At 30.8% G+C, this 24,567-nt stretch overlaps 2 protein-coding genes across 2 annotated transcripts; both read left to right on the forward strand.

Moving 5' to 3' along the window:
- The first annotated feature begins 1,087 nt into the window (after positions 1–1,087).
- Positions 1,088–3,286, forward strand: LOC102593141 (protein trichome birefringence-like 43). Its single transcript, XM_006348866.1, has 5 exons — positions 1,088–1,290; positions 2,115–2,286; positions 2,424–2,602; positions 2,774–2,932; positions 3,023–3,286. Exons 1-5 carry the CDS (start codon positions 1,094–1,096, stop codon positions 3,279–3,281), a joined length of 966 nt encoding a protein of 321 aa, XP_006348928.1. The 5' UTR covers positions 1,088–1,093; the 3' UTR covers positions 3,282–3,286.
- Positions 3,287–14,677: 11,391 nt separating this feature from the next.
- Positions 14,678–24,476, forward strand: LOC102593481 (probable LRR receptor-like serine/threonine-protein kinase At1g07650). The gene is made up of 24 exons (XM_006348867.2): positions 14,678–14,903; positions 15,538–15,712; positions 16,453–16,524; positions 16,633–16,701; positions 16,810–16,881; positions 17,465–17,536; positions 17,624–17,695; positions 17,795–17,866; positions 18,170–18,241; positions 18,332–18,403; positions 18,514–18,585; positions 18,756–18,827; positions 18,932–18,997; positions 19,444–19,506; positions 19,589–19,627; positions 19,789–19,847; positions 20,281–20,675; positions 20,764–20,959; positions 21,460–21,636; positions 21,966–22,084; positions 22,463–22,673; positions 22,792–23,032; positions 23,573–23,723; positions 24,031–24,476. The coding sequence occupies exons 1-24, from the start codon at positions 14,795–14,797 to the stop codon at positions 24,394–24,396; spliced, it is 3,084 nt and encodes a 1,027-aa protein (XP_006348929.1). The 5' UTR covers positions 14,678–14,794; the 3' UTR covers positions 24,397–24,476.
- Positions 24,477–24,567: the final 91 nt, after the last annotated feature.

A 24,567-nucleotide genomic window follows, 5' to 3' on the forward strand; every position in this document is an offset into this window, starting at 1 on the left:
TTTATTTCTTATGCTCATTTAATGAAAAACTATGAATCAAATTATCCTTATATATAGCTTAAATTTGCAAGGCATAAATTTAGAAATGTAATGGAAAAATAATAATTATTTTTTGTCAAAAGGATTGTTTTCAATAGTACAAAAGTGTATTCAATTATGCGAAATTTGTACTATAGATAATTTGTTTTGAAAGGCTATGAAATTTAAATGAAATGATTGTAAAAATTTGGATCGATCTATTGCTCTGATACCATAAAAGAATGTAGAGAAAATACTTGATTTTTTTTGTTTTGATGATTGTATTGAATCAAAATTCAATATTTGTACAAGTATTGTATGCGAAAATAAAAATACTGAGATACATTTGTCTTACTATTATTTGTACACATTCAACAATCGATCTAACAAATGTTACTCTCCAACATGCTAAGCGCGTGAGGAGAAACTTCCAGAATTAATTTTTATATACAATTGGAAAAGAAATTAGTCAGCCACAATTCAATTCTCTTTAATTCTAATCAAGACTTTAAATTGCTCCACGTTATCTAGATCATTTCCTTTGTTTTCTTTGAGTTTCTTTCTTGTTATCGATTTGAATCAAGGACATGAAAATTGAAAATAGAGAAAATTCATTCTAATAGATTAGTAGTTTTAACTAAATCTTTTTGTGATTCAAGATATTTATTATATACTCCAATATTTATCACATCTACTACTTGTAAACTACTAACCAACATATATCATGCACTTTATGTTTACATAATTCCCAATTTGATTACATTAATCTACTTATTATTTCCACCGTCTTTTTGTTTTTACTTCCTTTTTCTTTAATAAAATTACTCATTTTCTTTATTTGGATATTTTATTAATGGCTAGTAATTAAAGAAAATAATTAATGCCCTTTTTCTTATTGATTCTTTTTTTAGAAAATTTTTATATATAGGACCCTTCTAAGTATCAAATAGACACAAATAAAAAGAGACTAAAGCTTTTTATTTTTTACTTTTTGGCTTGTCTTATAATGATGGCTAGTTTTTCTCTAGTATTATTTTTTATTGTTTTCATGTTGAAAAATGTAGATGGGAAATTGATGAATGATGTGAACAAATTGGGAATGAATGATTGTGATTTATTCCAAGGGAATTGGGTTTATGATGATGATTATCCTCTTTATGATTCATCTGTTTGTCCATTTATTGAAAAACAATTTAATTGTTTAAATAATGGAAGGCAAGATAGAGATTATCTCAAATATAGATGGCAACCCCATGGGTGCAATTTACCTAGGTACATTTTTTTTAAAATCTATGTTGTTCTTGTTTTTAGTTTTTGATTTGTGTTTATGTACTTAATTTAGTTATTTTTTATTTTTATTGGAACACTTAATTAGGGTGTGGTTGACAGGAAGGGAAATGTGTATTTTAGAAAAATAAATGTATTTTTCTTGCCTTTTTTTATTATGTTGGGGAGTAGGCAGAAAGTTTTGTCCCAGATATTTATATATAATCAAGGAAAACACTATGATGAAAGGGTGGTTGGGGACTCGAGGTAGGGGAAGAGATCGAGGTGGGCTCGATGGTGGGGGTTGGATAGGTCAAGGTGGATGAGAGGGGTAATTTCTAGTGGGAGGTAGGGTGGGGAGTGAGGGTAGGTGGGGTGATGAGGCGGGAGAAGAGAGGTGGCAAATTAGCTCGTGAAAACAGAACGTATTCATGTTTGGGTGGGTTATTGACTCGTCCATTTCAGCTCATAAAATATTGTATTGATAGGTAATCCAAATTCACCCATAAAAAAATTCAACAAGATTTATTTTATTTGATATAATATTACTGTAATAAAGAAAAAATAGTTTTATTGGACGGTTGAGTTATGCTCTATATATTTTAGCTCATTTCAGTCCAACTAGCTTTTGGGTGGAGTCAATAACCATTCAGATTTTTTAACTCAATCAATTTTGACTCGTCCAAACTCAACATACTTATTTAACACCTTTTATGAAATGTCAACCACAAAACTTATTTTCCTTTCTTTTATTAGAAAAAAAATCAATTTTCCTTATTCATAAAGGACTAATTTTGCCCTTAATGTCATGTATGTTCATTTGTGTATAGGTTTAATGCTACACATTTTCAGCACAAATTAAAGGGGAAGAGGGTGATGTTTGTAGGAGATTCACTAAGTGTGGATCAATGGCAATCTCTCACTTGTATGCTTTATGCAGCTGATCCACAAGCTAAATATATCTCCAAGAGGAATGGATCCACCTCTTTCTTCACATTTCCGGTACGTACGTTTTTTGTAACGTTAAATTTTGCCTATGAAAATATAAGTCGACTTATTTAAACTTCTTGTTGAAATACATTTTCAAAATAGGGCTTTTCATTATATATAAATAAACTTTTGTATCCTACTCTTTACAGAAATACGGCACGTCCTACCTGGTATCTCGAAATGTTTTTCTAGTAGACATTGTCAAAATGAAGAATGGAACCCGAGTTTTAGAGCTCGATTCTCTCAGTTCCGCGGCTCAATGGGAAGAAATGGATGTCCTCGTTTTTGATACTTGGCATTGGTGGTTTCACACCGGTAGAAAACAACCGTAAGTTCTCGTATTTTAACATGTAATAGCACGTTAGTTATCATACCAATCAATAAAGATATTAAATTTATTCAACATTATCTTATATGTAACATAAGTTTATAAATATATGTTTTACATTGTCGGTACATAGAACATATTGTGATTATAAGTTTATTATTGTTTTTGTAGTTGGGGTTTTGTGCAAGAAGGAAACTCTACATACAAAGATGCAAATCGTGTAACTCTATATGAGAAAGCATTGAATACTTGGGCAAAATGGGTGGACACTAAAGTAGACACCACAAAAACCAAAATATTTTTCCAAGGAGTTTCTCCTGACCATGACAAGTAAGTTCAACACACGTCTCAATTTACGTGACATCTTTTAATGTTTAAGTTTTATACACTGACAGTATATTTATTTGGTTATAAAATTAGTTGTACCGGAGCAACGCGACCGTCGGAGAGTACACAAGGACAACATCCTGGAGAAATAGTGTTGGAGAAAGTATTGAGAGGGATGAATAAATCAGTTCATTTGTTGAATGTAACAAAGTTGTCACAATATAGAGTAGATGGTCATCCATCAGTTTATGGATTTGGTGGACATAGATATGTGGATTGCACACATTGGTGTATTGCTGGTGTTGCTGATACTTGGAATGTACTATTAAGTGCAATTCTTGATCAAATATAGATCAATTATATTATTACTCTGTTCGTTCACTTTTATTTATCCATAATGCAATTTCAAATCGAGAAAATGCCTAGGCCCCCCTTGCTTGCACTTATCCCTATTGATATGTTTTATGTTTAATAAAAGGCCACTAGACATTGTCTAGTGGTAAATTTGCGGGAAAAAAATAAGTATAAATTATAGGAACCACATATTATAAGTACTAAATAACATCTTATCCCTTCTAGTTTTCTATTTACCAAAAATCCCTTAAAAATGATGTTTGCGCGATACATAGCGTTGTGCACGGGATACATGCGGGATACATAGGTAAATAAGGAATTTTTGAAAATTTTGAAATAAGTAGGGATAAATGGATATTAAGGTAAGTAAAGGAGTGTAGTTAAGTAATTTGTCCAAAAAATAATCTAGAAAATGCTTATTGACTTCCAAAAAAAAAGCCTATAACTTCAAAACTTTGGGCCAAAGTCCAACAGTATGATTCCCCCATCTCTATCTAAATAATCCAGTCAAACTGTTTTGATATTTTTGAAAAACTAAAGTTGGAAACTTGCAAACTACAAAAGTGAATTCAGAACTTAAAATTTATGATTTTCTGCATCGATTCAAATTCATTCTCTAATAATAATTCAGTTGAGGATCAAATATTTATAGATATTTAAGTAGATTTTTCAAGAGTTTCACGTGAACCTGTAAGCGAACTTCTAGATCTACCCTTAACAAACTAGATACATCGTACTTTTCAAAACTGTCAATCGAATTTCTTCTCCCTATGTTAAAAAATGATTTTTTTATGTATGTTTCGATGGAAACTTTTAGAACCTTAATTTTTAAACCATGGAAATCGAGACCCTTAAGTTGAATGAAGATAGGGGAAGAAAGTAACCAAAATTTATTAGCAATAATAATTAGCATATATTATAATTAGTGAAGTGAATCAAAGAGTGGAACTAGCAATTAATGACACAAGTTATTGGTTTCCAAATCAGGCCGTCAACATCCATTGAATTGATAAATAAAGCAAAAAATCAACAAGTAATATTTTTCATGAAAAATGTTTAGCATACCTTTGGATGGTGTTACATATTATTTCATAATGTATTAAATTGTGTTGTATTATATTGTATTGTATTATATTATTTTGATAAATACAATATTTGGATAGATTGTATATTGTTTGTCGTCCGTTACATAATGGTACACATAAGCAATTTGAAGAACAAACCGAAAAGAAAAATAGGATATGAGATAGAGTATTATATAAAAGGGTAGGGAAAATGGATAAAACATGACAATGACGAGAAGAAAATAATAAGGTAACGACGCGATCACATTAAATTGATCGTTACGTAATGATCAATTTAACGATACGATATACAATAAAACTCAAGTAACAATTAAAACAAATATTGTATTTAATCTAACAGTACAATATAATATAATACAATACAATAGCTACAACAATCCAAACAAGTTGTTTAGAGGAGATATTAATACTTTCTATAAGTTACTAATCATCATGATCACTTATGCAACATAAAAAAAATGAACACATGCATGAATCCATTTCAGAAATTCATCAAATTTATTTCATCTTCACCTATATATATTGCACACATACAAAAGACCAAAGATCCCTCATTTGTACATCAAATTATTGATACAATAAAAAAAATTGAACTTTTTTCTCATGGTTTGTTACTCTATATCTATCATTGCCATTGTATCAACATTTTTAACCATCTATGCACTTTCTCTTTTCTTGAATTCAAAAACCAAAATCTTCAATGAGGTAAATTTAGTAGGAATAAATAAGGGGTGCGATATTTACAAAGGGAGTTGGGTTCTTGATGAATCATATTCTCTATATAATACATCAACTTGTCCTTTTATTGAGCCCTCATTTGATTGTCAAAAGAATGGACGCCTTGATAAAGATTATTTCAAGTATAGATGGCAACCATTTGGATGTAATTTGCCAAGGTAATTGATTTTTGAAATAAGTTTGTTTAATTTATTGTTTCATTGGTTATTAAGGGTGTGTTTTGTACGGAGGAAAATCAGTTTTACAAAATATTTTTCTATATTTTCATTAGTTGATCGATTAAAATGCTTTGTAAATATTTTTCTGAAATATTAGGAAAATGATTTTCCTCGTGAAAAGATGATAAATAAATTTCATCAACCCCACTTCCACTAGTATCCACTTCTAACAAGGAGCGGGGACAGCGCCAGAGCGTAGAATAGAGTTTAACAGAACTTAATAGTTTTGATTCAAATCAGGTATTATCCTAGAAAAAATATTTAAAAAATGTACAAATTATTAATTTGAAATCCCATAACTTAAAATACAAAATTCTAAACTCATAGACAAAATCTTGACTTTGCATCTATCCTAGCCACCCCCACTAGTATAGCGCTCCCACCACCCCAACTCACCTCCACCGATTTCATAGTATTTGTCAAAGTATATATAACTACTTTTGAGATAATAATTTTTGTTTATTTATCAAATATCAAAAGATAAAAAATAAAACTACTTATTTTGTGCAGAAAAATCTTCTCCTTCGTACAAAATACACCCTAAATTAAAGATTACAATATTCTTGAATTAATTAATCATTGATATTTTTTTCCTTTTTATGTTCTAATTCTTATAGATTCAATGGAACTGAATTGGTGTTAAAATACAAAGGAAAACGCATCATGTTTGTTGGGGATTCACTTGGTCAAAATCAATGGGTTTCTCTTGCATGTATGCTTCATGTTGCACTACCACAAGCCAAGTATAGCATGGACAAAATTGGAAAGATTTATACATTCACCCTTTTGGTAAGCCATATATTATTTTTCAAATTTATCTTCTATAATTTGACAATATAATATTTTCTTTACACTATCAATTGATTAAAACAAATTTATATATAAGAATTAGTAGCACTTGTATATTTGGTGTTTCAATTATTGATAAATTTCGATTTTAGTCCTTATAATGATATCTGATAAGCACGGTATACGGTCATCAATTAATAGAATTGTGCACTTTTGATTATTTGTTTGTGAGTATTCATAAATTTACCATTATTATTGATCACTCCGCCATTTAATTACTCCTGTATTATGTTAAATTTGTGTTATTGTTCCATATTTGACGATAACATATGTTTTAACAAATAGTCAACTTTTAACATGAAAGAACCAAACAAATACAGTTTAATTAATTTAAGATAAAATATAAGGAGCCATATATCACAATGGCCAGAAGCAATATTTACCAATATATAAATTAGGGAATAGAAGTACTATTATCCCCAAAGATAATTACATCAATTGTCCATAATATAAAATTGAGCTTAGTAACTTGTAAAATAATCCAAATTATCTGCTTCAACATGTTAAAATACACTAATAAAGAATACAAATTCTTTTCATTATCAGTTTATATAACTTAAATCCTCTTTGTTCATGTTTTGTCCACTCTTTGTTTTTACATAACATCTCTTGTAACATAGGAATACAATATTTGGTTATTGTTCCTTGGAATTGAGATTAGTAACTTGTAAAATAATCTCAATTATCTGCTACAACATGTTAAAATACACCAATAGAGAATACAAGTTCTTTTCATTATCAGCGTATATAACTTAAATCATCTTTATATATATGTTCATATTTTGTCCACTCTTTGATTTTTACATAACATTTTTTGTAATATAGGAATACAATATTTGGTTATTGTTCCTTGGGAATCCACTCATTGTTGATACTGTTACTCAAAAAGGCTCAAGGGTACTCAAGATTGATTCAATTAGTTCTGGAAATATTTGGAAACAAATGGATGTGTTGGTTTTTAATACATGGCATTGGTGGGATCGCAAAGGGAAAAAACAAACGTGAGATATACATGTGATATACAGTAGTATTTTTCATATTTTTTTCAATATACTATATAGTATATTTGTTATTGTATGTCCTATTATTAATTATTATCTATTTAATGCAAGATTATTATTTTTTTTAAAAAAAAATTTGCAGTTGGAATGTGATTCAAGAAGGGAATATTACGTATAAAGATATGGATAGAATGGAACTTTATAAGAAAGGATTAAATACATGGGCCAAATGGGCTGATTCTAATCTTAATTCAACAAAAACAAGAATCTTTTTTCAAGGAGTTTCTCCTGATCATGAGGGGTAAGTATCATTTTTTATAAATTTAATTGTGGGTTAATAACATTTTTGGTTCCTCGGTTATTGATATATTCTGATTTTAATTCCTATGATATCTGATTAAACATATTAAATCTTTAGTTAGTTGAACCGTGCCACTTTTGGTCTGATTGCTTATAAATATTCATAAATTTACTATAATTAATAATCGTTTCGATCAACTACTTAATAATTACTCATTACATCAAGTTTGTATTGTCACTCAATATTTAACAGTGATATATTTCTATAAATAGCCACGTAAAACATACATTTTTTCACCAAAGGGACCAAAGAGACATTTTTTAATTATTGAATATTAATTATGTTGAGGTATACTCTTTCTATTCCAATTCATGTGACATTTTTTTTTATGTATAGTCATCAAAATAATATCATATTTTTATATTTAGTAACAATTTGATTTTAAACTTCTCATTTTAATAATGAGACGATTTATAGCTATAGAAACCTTTGTAGATAGTCCTAGACCATAAATTTCTAAAATCCTTTTTTCTTCTCTTTAAACATTGCCGAATCAGACACTTTTACATAAATTGAAACAGAGTGAGTATGTCACCAAAAAGCAAAATTTACCAATAAGGACCAAAATTACTATTGTCTATTAACTTCTTGTTTCATTTAGATGGTAATTATATAATTATATTAATATATCTTGAAATTGATTTTTTTTTTAATTTTTTTTTTAATATCCAGATGTAAAGGAAAAACAAGGCCAGCACAAAGTCCAGGAGATATACATCCAGGAGAAATAGAACTGGAAAAAGTTTTGAAAACTATGTCAAAATTATTTGTCCGTCTGATCAACATAACAAGATTATCACAGTACAGATCAGACGGTCATCAATCCATCTATAGTAATAGCATGGATTGTATTCATTGGTGTCTACCTGGGGTCCCCGATGCATGGAATCAACTCCTTTATCATTTTCTTATTTCATAATTTTACTACATTTTTTTTTAAATCTTAAATTAACACTTTGCATGAAAATGCATATAAATACGGCACAAATCTGAATTAGTCGGATTAGTACATTATAAATGAGACTCAACCGGCCAACTTCCTATCAAGATCAAAGCCTTATAAGTTAATGTTTTCGTTGTCTACGAGGTATTATGTAGATTGATGAAAATAATTTTTTATCGAATTTTAAGATTTTATGTTCAAATCTTTTATCCGGATCACACACTATATGATTCATTTGAAGATGACGCTCCCGACATAATTTTCTCCATACCCAGGCTCGAATCAATTTGCTTCCTTAAAAAGATCTGAAGTGATCAGTTTGAGTGGAGAGTTTGAATCTGATTTTGACCCATTCCAGATTTATGTATTTGTATTTATTATGAAGTGCTGGTCAACGTCAACACAAAACAAACAAGTTTAAAGTCCCATTATATTTTTTTCCAGCTAATAAGTTCAAAAAAATGTTTTCTTTTTCAGTGTCGTCTCTATCAGTATCTCAATCAACGGTTTTAATATATTGAACATTTTTTAATTAACCTCTTATAATTATTTTATTAGCTAGCCAGTAAGATTGGTCAATTAACGAAGTTCTGAGAAGGTAGAGTGTATCGATAGATCCTCAGGACTATCAAGAAAAACGTTTTCAAAAATTAGATTTGACACGAAAAATTCCACATTCGGGATAGAATTAACATTAATAATTTATCAAAGAATAGAAATATAGTTTATAATAATTAACTAATTGATTAAAAATCAAATTAATATAATTAGACAAGATTAATTTATGTCAAACGCGTTCTCATACCAACCTTGTTGTCTCTAATTTTTATTTTCGTAATTATAAGCGCGTTTTTTTTGTCGAGTAACACCGCCGTTTTTACAACATTTATAATATTCTCCCATGCAAATATTCCCAATATTGATTTTAATTTGTGTTCTCATTCTAGAGAATTGTCGATTTGAAAACACTTCTAACTTTTTTCAAATATTTATTCTCTTCGTTTAGTTTTATGGGTTTTAGTTAGAGATGACATGAAACTTAAGTATGTGTGAGTGTGACGTTTTTGACGGAGGCGGACTGATGAGTGTGAGTCAAGTAAGAATTGACAAGGTTTTGAAGATGAGTTGCACATGATTTTTTAGGTGAAACTCATATTAGAATGGAAGAGGAAAATTATGATGAGATTTATAAGGCATGACTCAAGTCTACATAGCTGATATATGCACGTTTTGCAACTAAAATGTTCTTTAGTTATACACCTATATGGTGCATTATATTCGAGACTTCAAGTAAAAAATAAAAGAGTACTTATCACCGACCTTGCAGGAAGAGGCTCCTCTCCAGTGATGATCTCTCCAGTTTCTCCAGTGCTACCTTGTATAGTTGACATGTGTTCATTTAATTTTTAATGGAGAGAGAAAGAGAAATAGTAATAACCATGGTTAATGATGTTTGATCAAGAAAATTAATCTGGTCCATTAAAAATTAAATAAACACATGTCAACTATATACAAGGTAGCACTGAGAAAAACTAGAGAGATCAACACTAGAGAAGAGCCTCACCTTGCACAACCTTAATTGGTGCCTTACTTTAAATAAGGTTGTTAATTTTCTGTTAATCAAGTAAAGAAGTCCAGCTGGATATATACCCAAAAATAATAATGCATTGTTTATGCTTTCTAATAATGTTGTTATTCCATTAAAAAAAAACTATATACACTGTGTATAATTCTTTAAACTAATTTATTTACTAAGAAAGCAACAAACATATATAGCTTCTTAATCATTGGTACCAATTTAGTGCTTTCGTTTTCTTGATCTTCACTTGATAAAATGTTCTATACACACTGTTTCTCTAGTATTAAAAAAGAATTTCTTGTTACATATAAGTTAGAATAACTTTGTTTTTCTTTACATGAATATATCTTGCAATTCCTTTTTCACCAATATTCTATTATCTCACGATTTTTCTATATCAAATTAGTTATCTATTGACAATCTAACAGCATCATAATTTTTATCAACACCTTTACTTTATTGAATTTATTTTGAGAAATGATATAATTTCAAGTTATTATAAGAATATGATCAATTGATTGACAGTCTGAATTTTTACTTTATTAGTGAGTGTTCGATTTGATAAAAAAAAAATACCAATAAGTACATTCTTAATTTCTTAAGGTGGTACTTAAATTGGACCAAATTTTGCAAAAAGTAAAACCGACATTTAAAATCAATGGTATGTCATAATCAACATTAATATAATGTTAGAAGAAATTCTAATACTTTATTGGTTCGACTTTGTTTGACATATTTTTTTTTATATTTCTACATTTGTATAATGAGAAATTTTTATAACTACATAAATTAAAATTGTGGAGTCATAATTTTTGCTTCATGAATTCTAAATTTTAGGATAATATTATCAAATGCTGGTATCAGGTTCTGAATTTAATTAGTCATGAGCTTCTTAATACAAATACAAAATTTGAACAAAAATTAATTAATTCGCGGTCAAATCCGTACACATTGAAGTCTAGCTTCACTCTGATATCGACATCATAATATGTTCAAGACTATAAATATTAAGAGCTTTATAATAATATAATATTATCATGATATACTTAAGATCATAAAAAAGATTAATAAATTTTTTTTTATAATTTTATATCAAAATATATATGACAAATAAAATTAAATGAAATGAATACTAACTAGCGGCTTTCCCCATCAATCAATATTATAATGAGTAGAAAAGGACCATGCACGTACTATTTCATAACGCGTAAACTTATGTGTGTGTTATAATGAGTTTGACCAATTCTTTCACATAATATTCTTTCTCCAATTATTACAGGCTATTATTCTTTTGGCAACTTAGCATTAAAAGTACGATTGACAATTTGTATTTTTATTTGGCATTTCGTTAGATGTTCGATTTCTATAATAGGAATTCAATACTTATTTAGTTTGAATTTGTATTGATCAAGATTTTTAATTAAGAAATTACGTAAAAAAAAGTTACAAATTTTATTCATCTCATTGTAATCTTCATTCGTATTATCAGGACATAACACCATTGACTCACATCCTGTGGTCTGTGGATACCCATAGTACTCTTCACTTTGACATTTTAATTTTCTTTCCGTCAAATTAATGTCATTTAAATTTTATAAAAAAATATGGTTGGCAGTTTCCTCTTCTAGAATTGATTGTCATTAATTTTTATTATTTTAAATAATTCTTTATTTCTAACTTTTCATATATTATGTTTAATATTAAAAAATTAAAGAATAAGACAAACAAATTAAAATAAAGAAAAAATTAAACATAATGTGCCCATTTTTAATAAATGAAAGTCCTTGAAGGTGCAATCGAGGAAATCAAATTTCTTCTCCCAACAAATATGAGTTATGTAGGTTATAACAAAAAATTAAAGCAATTTTCCTAGGTTTTTTATCCCAAAATAAAAATAAAATAAAATAATGATGGATTAATTGACTATGTATTTACTATTCCTCCAGTCCCATATTAGTTGATCACTTTTCATTTTGCACGGTACTTAGGAAATCAAAAATAAGAAGATGATTTTACAAATTCACCCCTTAAAAAACTTCTTGGAAACTTTACAAACAAATGTGAACACTTTTAAAAAGAATTAATTGCAAGGGTAATATAGAGAAAAAATCAATTTATGTTTTCTTAATTTACTAAGGTGATCAATTAATAGAGTACGAGACAACTATATTTAATGATCAACTGATATGGAACGGAGGGGGAGGGGTATGTACTTATGACTAAAGTATCAAGACATCCACTAAAAGAAAGAAAATTAAGCTAAATTCCAAGTACGTTACTGCATAAATATTCATTAATTTGAGAGAAAACAAACGATTGGAAAATCAATTTATTAGGCCAGAAAGAACATGACAAATAAAATGACACTCTACTTTAATATATTTTATGTGTTCATGAATAAAGTATCAATTGATACCACTAAAAGAAAAGAAAACAAGTTTGACTTCAAGTAGCTTACTGAATAAATATTCAATAATTTGAGAGACAAAACAAATTAGTGGGAAATTAATTAGACTATTAGAAAGAACATAATACTTAAAATAACAGTTCACTTCACTTCAATATATTTTATGTGTTCATGAAGAATAAGAATAAAGTATATAAATAGATCATTAGAATAAGGAAAAAAACAAGCCCGATTTCTAAGTATTTTTTAGAATTATATAAGCTGCCTACATGCAGCGCACAGAGGTAAAATTCGATAGAACTCAATAATTTAATTATTTTATCTTAAAGAATTCATGTAGTATAAATTTTTTTTCATTTAGACATTAGAATCAAGTAATTTGATACTCAAACTCAAAAATATTTAAATTTTAAATTTTAAATTTGTTCTTTATTTGTCAGCTCGTTCTTGACGAATTCAATTGAATTATGTTCATAATATGAAGTAAAAGATTTAGAACCTTTGCATTCCTATACAAAAAATCGATGCATTATTCATAGGCTTGTTTAGAACGATATAAATGAAAAGGAGGTGAGAGAGAAACAGGACTTGAAAAATGAGCTAAGCCGTGGAAAAACACGGGGATATAGCAAATAAGCAAGTAGGTTTTCCGTCTACATACAATATTAATTATTGACATAAAAATCAAGTGTGGTTTACGACTTTACGTTATAATTGACCTATAATAAGATTGATTAATTTTAGTGAATATAAATACCAGCACATGATTAATATGATACTTGCGTAAAATATCACCATCTAAAAGTAATAACCTACTCCTAATTAGTCCCGTGTCTAAATTTGTAACATCTTAATCTTAATTCTAGTCCACACAGATACATTTAAGTTTTAAAAGTAAAATTTAAGGATATGTCATCTACTTTAATTTTAATATGAAGATATATGGGTATATATGGCAAGATTTTACTGTTTCGAAAACTTAAATATTATTTTAACAAGTAAAAAAAAGAAAAGAATTAGTAAATATGAAGAGTTTATTTCAATAATTTGTGTTCTTTACCGTAAAGAGTTGATAGTCTGTTTGATCAAGCTTCTCGAAATTCAAAAACACTCAAAATAATTAACGAATATTTATTTTTTAGAGAATTTTGGTGTTTGATTTAGCTTTTAGAAAAAAAAGTAAATATTTTGTAGTAGCAACAAAATTCTTTGTGAGCATTTTTGGAACGTTAGCCAAAAAGAAATTACTGCTAAAATATTGATAATTTTTTTTTTCAAATTGATTGATATAAACAACTACTCTTTAAAAGTATTTTCTTTTTCGAAAATCACTTGTGAATAAAAAAACACTTTTTGAGATGATTTATTTTTTAAAGCTTGAACAAATTACATAGTATTAATCATTAGATTTTAACCATTAAGTCGGTTTGTTTTTAGATTTAAATTTTAATTATTAAATATATTTATTTATTAATTTATAATTATTTAATAAGTCTGAATAGATTTAAATGATCACAATATAACAAAATTGTAATATAATTAAAATATCTATTAATAGGTTATACATATTAAAAATAATAATTCATCACTACTCTATTCACAACATCATCGGATTATCGTCGCCCACCATTATCCACTATCATTACTTATAACCAAAGAATTAAATTTTAATAAAAACAAACAGTCTTAGCTTAGTGAAATGAGTTTTCAATAGTGTAAACGTATGTCATCTTTAGTGTAAGTGCCCAAATTTTAGTGTCAAGTGTTTAAAGAATCTGAATAAAATATTAAAAACATCACAAGTAAGAAAGAAAAAAAATCTTAGAAAATTTGTAATATTATAATGAAAAGATCCAAGAAAATAGTGTACTAGTCACTACCATCCAATCCCCTTAGTTCAAATTATTTTTCTTATCTCTTACAAAAAAAACAATATTTTCTTTGTCCCAATTTACGCAACATATTTCATAAAAATATTTCTTCTATTTCAATTTATGTGACATATTTCATAAAAATATTCCCTCTGTCCCAATTTATATATATTTCATTTTTCAAGAGTCAAATAATTTTGAAATTCAAAATGTGCCACCTAAATTGGGACGAAAAGAATACAAAATTGCCTCCTGCCCCATCACTCATCAGTATTCAGCACAGCAATTCAATCCTATAAATAAAAAAAAATTCCATAATGAAATATAACCCAATCTTCAATTTTCTCTTCTCTATTATTATTACTATACTATAACAAAATGCCAATAAGGAAGTGACTGAAGAGCTGAAACTCTTTGGATTTTTGTACTGTTTTTTGTACAATCTAATAGTAGCTGGAAATGAGCATAATGAAGATTTTGTTTCTTCAATCTCTGTTATTTTCTCTTTTTCTTGTTTTCTTCACAGTTTTAGCAGCAACTTCAAAATCTAAGCTCCCACAAGAAGAAGGTAACCCCATAGTAATCTTTTTCAGTTTCTACATGTTCCCATTTTGTTTTCTTGGAAAATGTCAGAAAAAGTTTCAAACTTTTTGTGTTTTGAAGTTTGCTGCTTAGTTTTTTCAATTACCCATATGTTCAGTTTGTTGGAAAATTGAAAAAGTTTGGAACTTTCTGTTCAGTGAAGTCTGTTGTTTAGTTTTTTCAATTACCCATGTTTCATTTTCTTGGAAAATTTCAGAAAAAGTTTGAAACTTTCTGTTCATTGAAGTCTGCTGCTTAATTTTTAGTTTTTACTTTCTCAATTTCAATGTATAAAAGTAACTCTCTATTACTTTTTCAGGAACTTTTTAATTTCTAACTTTCCAGTTTACACGTGACATGTTTAAGAGCATAAAATTAAAAAACAATTTGGTACATTTGACAAATCTTTTAATTGAAGGCCATTTAAAAATTGTTCTTTGCTTTTTTTAAACTTCGTGTCGAGTTAAAATAGGACAAGCATATTGAAATGGAGAGAGTACAAATTACTCATATGTTTCATTTTCTTGGAAAATATCAGAAAAAGTTTGGAGCTTTCTGTTCATTGAAGAGTGCTGCTTAGTTTTTTCAATTACCCATATGTTCATTTTCTTGATGTGCAGTGATAGCATTGAAAGTGATTGCAAAAAAGTTTGGGAAAAAAGATTGGGATTTTAACAAAGATCCTTGTAGTGGAGAAGGAAATTGGAGTACTGCTATTACTGTTAAAGGATTTGAGAGCTATGTTGCTTGTGATTGCTCTTTTAACAACAATTCCACCTGCCATATCACCTCCATGTATGTTTTAGTCTGTTCCCTATTAAATTGAAATTATGTTGTTCGGACTCTCCGAAAATGTAGCAGCACCTGTTCAACTCCTCCAAAAATACACTTCTTTTGGAGGATCTGTCACATACTTGACTATATTTTTGAAGAGTCCGAGTAGCATAGAGGTGAAGATTTGATTTTTTTTAAAGCAGCAACAATTAAATCTGCAGTTTTAAGTAGCTTCTTTGCAAGAGAAAAGATTAAAACTTTTCTTTTTACAAGTTTGAAAGGTTGAGACTTTTTACAAGTTTGAACTGATTAGTGTGTGAATAGGAAATGAAATGTGTGGACTTTAAGTACCACTTTTCTATGAGTTGACTGAAAATTGAGTCAACTTCTTATATGGCAGCCCAGCTGTAATGAGGTGTCTGGAGTGTGGACATTATTTTTGTAAAGTATTTCAAAACTCAAAAGACATTTCACTTTCAAAAAAATTCTACAAGATAATTTTTAAAAAATACTTGTTGTAACAAATTACATGTCTTATAATTCAGGTTACTAATTGAATTTTGTTATGTATAATTAATTACCTGTAATTAGTTTCTAGTTATCTTGAAAAGTACTAATTATCTTTTGAAACAGTTAGTGTAATGAAGTTAAAGCTCTTTCTTCAAATTACCAAACAAATCAACATTGTATACTTCCTGTTTATGTTAAACTTGCATGTAATGCAATGAAGTAGTCAAAAACTAACACTAAATATGCCACAGAGCTTTGAAAGCACAGAATATTTCAGCAAATATTCCACCAGAATTCGCGCAACTTCGCCATCTTAAGCACTTGTAAGTCCTTGTTACAGAATTATCACTCAATAGACTGAAGCACCTGATATTACTATGTTGAAAACTTAGGAGCTGCACTAATCCAACTACTAAATGATGATTATGCAGGGACCTCAGTCGCAATTATCTCAATGGTTCAATCCCATTTCAATGGGCGTCACTGCGCTTGCTTGACCTGTACATACTATTTCTCACCTAAACTATTCTTCATTAGTGCTTAAATTTTTCTCTTCTGGTTTAGAATAAGCTATTTGACATGAAAATAATTGTTATTTGAATGTGCAGTTCTTTCATGGGAAACCACTTGTCTGGTCCATTTCCAAAAGTTCTCACCAGAATTACGACGCTTAGGAACCTGTAAGATCAAATTTCTCTTCTGATGCCTACTTGTCATTTTCAGTGTTGTATACTTGCACTTAATCTGTTTTACTATTGAATTTAAGTTTTATTTATGACTGCATAAAGTATTTACACAATCGAGTTTAAGTTCTATTCGCTGACTATATAAGTAATTACAAGTAAAATCTCTATGATAAACACTAATTGGTAACCTGATAAAAATGTTAACTTAAGTCATTTACCATTTCAATATGGCGATTCATTGATTCAACATATATATTATACTGTAATTTGGTACTGAAGTGAGAATGCGGAAAAAAGATCTCTATATGTCATGTCTGTCTGCAACAACAACATACCTAGTGAAATCTCGTAGGTGGTGTTTGGGGAAGCTAGAGTGTACGCAGAACTTATTTCTTCCTCGTAGAGGTAGAGAGGCTGTTTGTGAAAGACTTCGGCTCAAGTAAAACATATCAAAACAGATTCTCTTTTCCTAAGGCATTTTATTTCAAAAGTTAACTGCTGCTCTGACAAGAATTTTTGATCACCTGTATTTGATTCCATGAGAAATAAAATGCCTCTTCTATAACTTTCAATACAGGAGCATTGAAGGAAATAAATTTTCAGGAACAATACCTCCAGAAATCGGCAACTTGGTTCATATGGAAAAACTGTAATTCTCTTTTTCCTGTTTTAATTTTGTTCTGGAAATCTTTATTCGTTTCACGTTGTATTAATGCATCTGTGCCTTAATTCTCAGCGTGCTATCGTCAAATAAATTAACCGGAGCTTTGCCAGCCACACTAGCCAAGCTAACCAACTTAACTGATATGTGAGTTCACAGTTTTAAACTCTTTCTCATTTGGTCATTCCTTCTGTCCCTTGTGAATTGTGATGGATGATCACATAATTAACTTTGCCGATATATTAGGAGGATAAACGACAACAATTTTACTGGAAAGATACCAAAATTTATCAGCAGCTGGACAAAAATTGAGAAACTGTAAGCTTTCTTTTTTCTTTACTTTTCAGACTTCAGTAGATGAAGTCTAGTTTCTAGCTTTATAACAAAAGGGCTTCCCGGTGCACTAAGCTCCCTCTATGCGCGGGTCTAGGGAAGAGTTGGACCACAGGATCTATTGTACCAGCCTTAGCCTGTATTTCTATGACAGGCTGTTTCCACGGCTTGAACTCATGGAAACAGCCTCTTTCTGGAATATTAGAAGTTTATACCCCAATTTTTCCTGCATATTTACAGTTATTGCTGTGATCTCATGAACCTCCAATTATACTATAATTTTTGCAGGCATATACAAGGCTGTTCTCTTGAGGGTCCCATTCCTTCCTCTATATCTTTCCTGACAAGTTTAATTGATTTGTAAGCCAATGTGAAACTCCTTTTTGATGTCATTTGTGGTTGCTTTGAGAAGTAAAATAATTTGTTATTTTTTTCTTTCATGAATTTCAGAAGGATCAGTGATCTAAAAAGTGGAAAATCTGGTTTTCCACCATTAGATAACCTAGAATCCATAAAAATACTGTGAGTTTCTTTACTTTTTCTTCTTTTAATGGACTGCTTGAAGGACATTTCATTTCGATTTCGGAATCAATTTCTGATCAAAGATTCTGAATTCCTCTTGTGCAATGCAGAGTACTAAGAAATTGCTTAATTCATGGAGAAATGCCTGAATATATTGGGGAAATGAAGAAATTGAAGACACTGTAAGTTTGAAAAAATTCAATCACTTTTTTTTGGTTCAGTTTTCCTGCATGTTGATACCTTTTCTGTTTTCATGCTATATAGTATATACACATTCTTCAAGATTCTGAATCTTTTTTAGCTGAAATTTGTTTTTCCATGGAACTTACTATTTTCTGCTTTGTGATTTTAGGGACCTTAGTTTTAACAGCCTGTCTGGTGAGATTCCATCAACTTTTGTACACCTATCCAAAGTAGATTTTATGTAAGTGGATATTCTTCAGATATCTTTATTTCTTTGTAGCCAGATGCTTATCAATATTAGGCTTCTGTTTTTTTCTTTTCTCTAATTGTTCTGGTACTTTGCAGATATTTGACAGCGAACAAACTTACTGGACTTGTTCCTGGATGGATTTTAACCAGAAACAAGAACATGTGTGTGTTTTCGCAACTTAATTCGTACTTCCCTTTTTAGTCCGTCCCAAAAAAGAATAACACAATTCCATATTTAGTAACAATTTTAACTTTAAAATGTTCACAAACATCGATGACTTGTTTTAGACCACAAGTTTTAAAAGTATTTCTTTCTTTCTTAAACTCCATGCCAACTCAATCAACATCACATAAATTGAGATGGATGGAGTATAAATGTGCAAAAAACTTGATTGCTCTTTAAAGTTTTCACTTACTGACCTACATGCTTTTATGCAAGTAGAGGCTTTAGAATGTATTCAATATTGAGTAATCTATTTTTGCCAAAAAAAGAATGGTGAAAAGGAACTAAAAAAATGTAAAAGATCATCTCTAAGCTTCAAAAAGTTATTAGTATTATGGACTTGCGAAACTTCTAGTCTAATTTTGTTGTCTATTTTGCTTCACAGAGATGTTTCAACTAACAATTTTACATGGGAAACCTCACCTTTTGAATGTCCCCGTGGAAATCAGTAAGTTGTTTGATAAAATTGTTTTTCTTCATTTGACTTATTTGTTTGTGATAATTTTCTAACATCAAGACGATTTATTCAGAAACTTGGTGGAGAGCTATTCTGCATTGGGACAAGAATCGTAAGACTAATGTGCCTATAATAAATTTATCTGTTGCACTGATCTTACAGAGGAAACTATTGTTCCTTGAGTTCACCTATAACTAAGAGTGAACTCTTACCTACTATAGAAAACTTTTGTAGCACTCTTAACAACTTTTTCTTTTGTTTTCTGTGTTGCAGAAACAAAATTCATCCTTGCCTGAAGCAGAATTTCCCTTGTTCTGAGCCAATAGATCAGCGTAAGTAAACTTTTATGTGTCCATTTCTGTAATTGATAGCACAACAAAATCTGTCTCCTGTCACATAAATAGGTGTACTTGTAGTGTGAGGTCAGCTAGTGGCAGAAAATATAAACAACAACAACATAGCCAGAGTAATCCCACAAGTGGGGTATGGGGAGGGCGGTGTGTACGTAGTCTCACCCCTGTTAGAGTGGGTTAGAGTCCTACATTGGTTGGGGAATGGATTGGTAGTCTGCTTATATTGACTTGGGCAATCCTCCCCTCATGAGCTAGCTTTTGGGGTTGAGTTAGGCCCAGGTGTCATATCTGACTCCTAGTAACAACAAAAAATACAATTTAAGAGTTTGGGACTGACTGCTGTCTTCTGATCTGTCCATTGTGATTTTCTGCTGAATTCTTGTTAAGAGTGCCCTTGTCTACTGGTTTGCAGAACAATATTCTATCCACATTAATTGTGGAGGCAAAGAGGTAACCATCAAGAATGGTACAAAATACACAAACTATGAAGCTGATTTAGAACCCAGAGGTGCTTCTATGTACTATTCAAGACATAACTGGGCGTTTAGCAGCACAGGAAATTTTATGGACAACGACGTTGAGTCTGATGTCTATATCAATACCAATGTCTCTGCCCTGCAAAATGTCAAGGCCCCTGAACTTGAACTATACACTACTGCACGTATATCTCCTCTCTCCCTCACATATTATGGACAATGTCTAATGAATGGAAACTACACTGTCAAGCTCCATTTTGCGGAGATAATATTCACAAATGATACTTCATTCAACAGCCTTGGAGAGCGTATATTTGATGTCTACTTGCAGGTAAATTTCATGCTCTGGGGGAAGGTGAAATGTGTGTGAATTTCATGTTTGCTGCCACCAGTGTATTTATTCAATCTTCTTGAGACAGGAAAAGCTGGTGTTGAAGGATTTTAACATTGCAAAAGAGGCTGGTGGGCCTGGTAAGCCCATTGTGAAGACGTTCACTGTGAATGTGACAAGCCACACGCTGAAGATACATTTTTACTGGGCAGGAAGGGGGACTACAGGAATTCCATTTAGAGGGGTTTATGGTCCTCTAATTTCAGCTATATCAGTTGTTAATAGTATGTTCCTTTACTCTCTTCAAGTTTATATCTGTCTTGCTTACAGTTGTATGCTCAACTCTTCTTTAATGAATGCCATAGGGATCATAGGACATTATTCTAATGTACTAGTCCTTAAAAAAACCTTTCCGAGACCAAATTACTCTACATACCAAGGCTTAATAAGTTTTGTTAACCATCTTGATGTTATAAATTCTATTCCTACTGATTCATTATGCATCTAAAACCGCTGTCAACATATTCTTTCAGGAAGTTTATGTGTATCAGAACCTAAGAAACTTCATATACCCTTAAATTTCATGATGCATTTCGAATACAGTGGGGAGACCACTTATAGTGTCCCCAGTTCAGTTCCTTAATCTTGTCTGGTAGTGGAAGCATCAAGACTTATACTAAGACTTCAAAGGAAAATGTTTCAAATTGCATATGCAAGTCAATTAAAGCTTGCTAAAATCATCACAAGTTTTGAGATGTCATATTATTTTTTCCTTTCCGTGCAGAGTTTCCCCCTCCTCTGCCTGCTCGTCTGCCTGCTCATCTGCCTGCAGATCAAAAGAGTAAAATTAATGTTGGCATACTAGCCGGCATAATAGCTGGATCAGTATTTCTTGTCCTTCTGATTATTGGTATCTTGTACAAGGGAGGCTGTCTAGGCGAAAATGTATCTACTGATAGAGGTAATAACTACAAGTATTTTACTTTTGAAAGTTTAGTATCCATTTATTTGACCTATGAGTCAGCAATAATGTTCTCAAGTTAAATGCTAAACTACATAATTACTTTCTAGCCAGTATTTCAGTTCATACCAAATTATATCAGCTCAAATACTTGAAGTTATGCTTTACGTTCTATTGACTTGCTTGTTCATCTCATCAATCATTTATTCATTTTAGGCTTTCAAAAATCATTAATGGTCTGAAGCACTTGACCAAAGTTTATATGAACCTTGAAGAAACATAGTGTTATAGCCATTAGCTTCCACTGAGATACTTTTCCTCTTGAACAGAACTTAAAGGACTGGATCTACAAGCTGGACTATTTACTCTCAGACAGATCAAAGCCGCGACAAAGAATTTTGACCCAGCAAACAAGATAGGGGAAGGTGGTTTTGGTTCAGTTTATAAGGTAATCATCTTTTCCTTGTCTATTTTAAATCAAACACATAACTATAAATGTCATTATATTAGCATGAGAAGGATCATAATGACATGGTGCAGATGCCTCTTAAGAGAGAAAATGAAAGACTAAAATCTTAAATTTCATAAACCTTCAAAGGAAGTGTGAATATTCGCCTGTAATGAGGAGACTGTACAGGCAATGCTCTATTACCATATGTGTTTCTATAGCCCTGAGAAGTTGGAGTAATTTACTGATCTTTTTCCATCAACTAAGATGCAGAGTTCTTATCTTCGCGACATAGGATTCAATCTATTATAATCTTACTTGCTGATCATAAGCTGCAGAAGTCTGAATAGAGTTTTGAATCATGACTTTTGTACACAGGGTCTATTATCTGATGGAACAGTAATTGCGGTGAAGCAACTTTCTGCAAAGTCAAAACAAGGAACTCGAGAATTTTTGAATGAAATAGGGATGATCTCTGCTGTACAACATCCAAATCTTGTAAAGCTTTATGGATGTTGCATTCAAGGAAACCAATTATTGCTAGTCTATGAGTACATGGAAAATAACTGTGTATCTCGTGTTCTTTTTGGTAAATACTTCCTAACTCTGATCAATCAAAATATGTCTGCTGCTTATGCACTTGACATTGTTTATCTAACTGAGCTGGTATATACAACTTTTTCTTTTTGTTTGTCTCTCTCTTACAGGCAAAGGTCCAATTGGCAAAATGAAATTAGACTGGTCTACTCGGAAAAAAATTTGCCTAGGAATTGCAAGAGGTTTAGCATATCTCCATGAGGAGTCGAGCCTGAAGATAGTCCACAGAGACATCAAGACCAGTAATATTTTGCTTGACAAGGACTTCAATCCAAAAATATCTGATTTTGGCTTGGCAAAACTACATGAGGATGATACTACCCACATTAGTACCAGGATTGCAGGAACTGTGTAAGTATTATGAAACTAGTTCCTCTTGTTCCGATCCCATTAGCAACAACATTTGGTTGATATGTTCCATAGAAAATGGCTCAACATTTAATCCACTCATTTATCTTGAAACACTCGTGGTACTGTTCTCATCCGAAAGCAACTTTGCAGGTATAATCTGCCAAAAGTAAAGCAAGCCAAGAACTTATTACCTGCCTAAAGAAACTTAACTTTTCTAGATATTAAACAGCCTTTGTAGAACAGTAACATAGAATTTTATTCGTCAATGGTAAAACCACCTCTCTTTCCTTACCATATTTGTAACTCATTGGTTTGCTAATTATTAGCACCTCAACGTCTCACTTCAGTCATAATTTTACATTTTGCAATTCAACATAGCTATAGGTGAACTTTCAAGAAAATATTTTCTTGCTACTTCAAATTTTAAGAAATGTGAAGATTGTTTGTATCAGAATTCTCTGTAATTAGCAAGTAACTGTATTAATGATGAGGAAACAAAGATCTAATAAGTTGGAACATCTTTGGTATTTGGTGGTACAGGGGTTACATGGCTCCAGAATATGCGATGCGAGGCTACTTAACTAGCAAAGCAGATATTTACAGCTATGGAGTTGTTGCATTGGAGATTATTAGTGGGAAAAGCAATACAAATTATAGGCCAACGGAAGATTGTGTTTATCTTCTTGACTGGGTAATTTTAATATTTCTCTCTACAACAATAAACCCAATGTAGTCCCAAAAGCGGGGAATTTCACTACTTCTCTCTATTCGACCAAATATCTGGGCTTCCATCATCCTTAAATCACTTCCCCTTCTAGTTTCATCTCAACCAGAGAACGTTTTATCAACATTCCGAGTAATGCTAATAGCATCTTATTAATCTTCCCCTGCATCAACTTGTACATTTAGAGCCAAAGTACTTTAAAATTGGCTTTGGCAAATGAACATGTCATACTTTTTTAGTACATTAACTGTTCTTCATTTTCTGTTTTGATTAGGCTTATGTTTTGCAAGAGCGCGGGAGTATATTGGAATTGGTTGATCCAGACTTGGGTTCTGACTACTCGTCACAAGAAGCAATTGTGTTACTGAATGTTGCCCTTTTATGCACTAATGCAGCTCCAACACTTAGACCAATAATGTCTCAAGTGGTAAGCATGCTCCAAGGCCAAACTCTTGTTCAGGATGTCCTTTCTGATCCAGGGATGTCAACAAGCGGTTCAGGATTCAGATCAACGAGAAGTCACTTCTGGCAAACTCAAAGCCTAACTGATGGTACGCTTACTGATTCCACTCTCTCAACTGGAAATGCGGAAGAAATTGGCATTCTTCAAAGAGTAGAGCCTAATGTATCTAACAGTTAAACAAAATGTCTGTTAACACAAGCAAGTGTATATATGAACATCAAAATGTTTAATGAAGATTAAGTTTAGTCTTTACAAAACTGCTAACTGGTCCTCCTTTTATAGTACTTCATTTGTTTATTTTCTAAGCCAACCTCATTGTTGCATAGTTCTATCAATTCCTTCTTTATT

Source organism: Solanum tuberosum, unplaced genomic scaffold (genome assembly GCF_000226075.1).
Source record: "Solanum tuberosum cultivar DM 1-3 516 R44 unplaced genomic scaffold, SolTub_3.0 scf00102, whole genome shotgun sequence".
Classification (NCBI taxonomy): domain Eukaryota; kingdom Viridiplantae; phylum Streptophyta; class Magnoliopsida; order Solanales; family Solanaceae; genus Solanum; species Solanum tuberosum.

Excerpts from the sequence above, each read along its gene's own strand:
- LOC102593141 (XM_006348866.1), top strand. The coding sequence starts at position 1,094 with ATGAATGATGTGAACAAATTGGGAATGAATGATTGTGATTTATTCCAA. Across the intron at positions 1,291-2,114 it reads CATGGGTGCAATTTACCTAG|GTTTAATGCTACACATTTTC; the intron begins GTACATTTTTTT and ends ATTTGTGTATAG. Across the intron at positions 2,287-2,423 it reads CCTCTTTCTTCACATTTCCG|AAATACGGCACGTCCTACCT; the intron begins GTACGTACGTTT and ends TACTCTTTACAG.
- LOC102593481 (XM_006348867.2), top strand. The coding sequence starts at position 14,795 with ATGAGCATAATGAAGATTTTGTTTCTTCAATCTCTGTTATTTTCTCTT. Across the intron at positions 14,904-15,537 it reads TAAGCTCCCACAAGAAGAAG|TGATAGCATTGAAAGTGATT; the intron begins GTAACCCCATAG and ends CTTGATGTGCAG. Across the intron at positions 19,848-20,280 it reads TTCTGAGCCAATAGATCAGC|AACAATATTCTATCCACATT; the intron begins GTAAGTAAACTT and ends ACTGGTTTGCAG.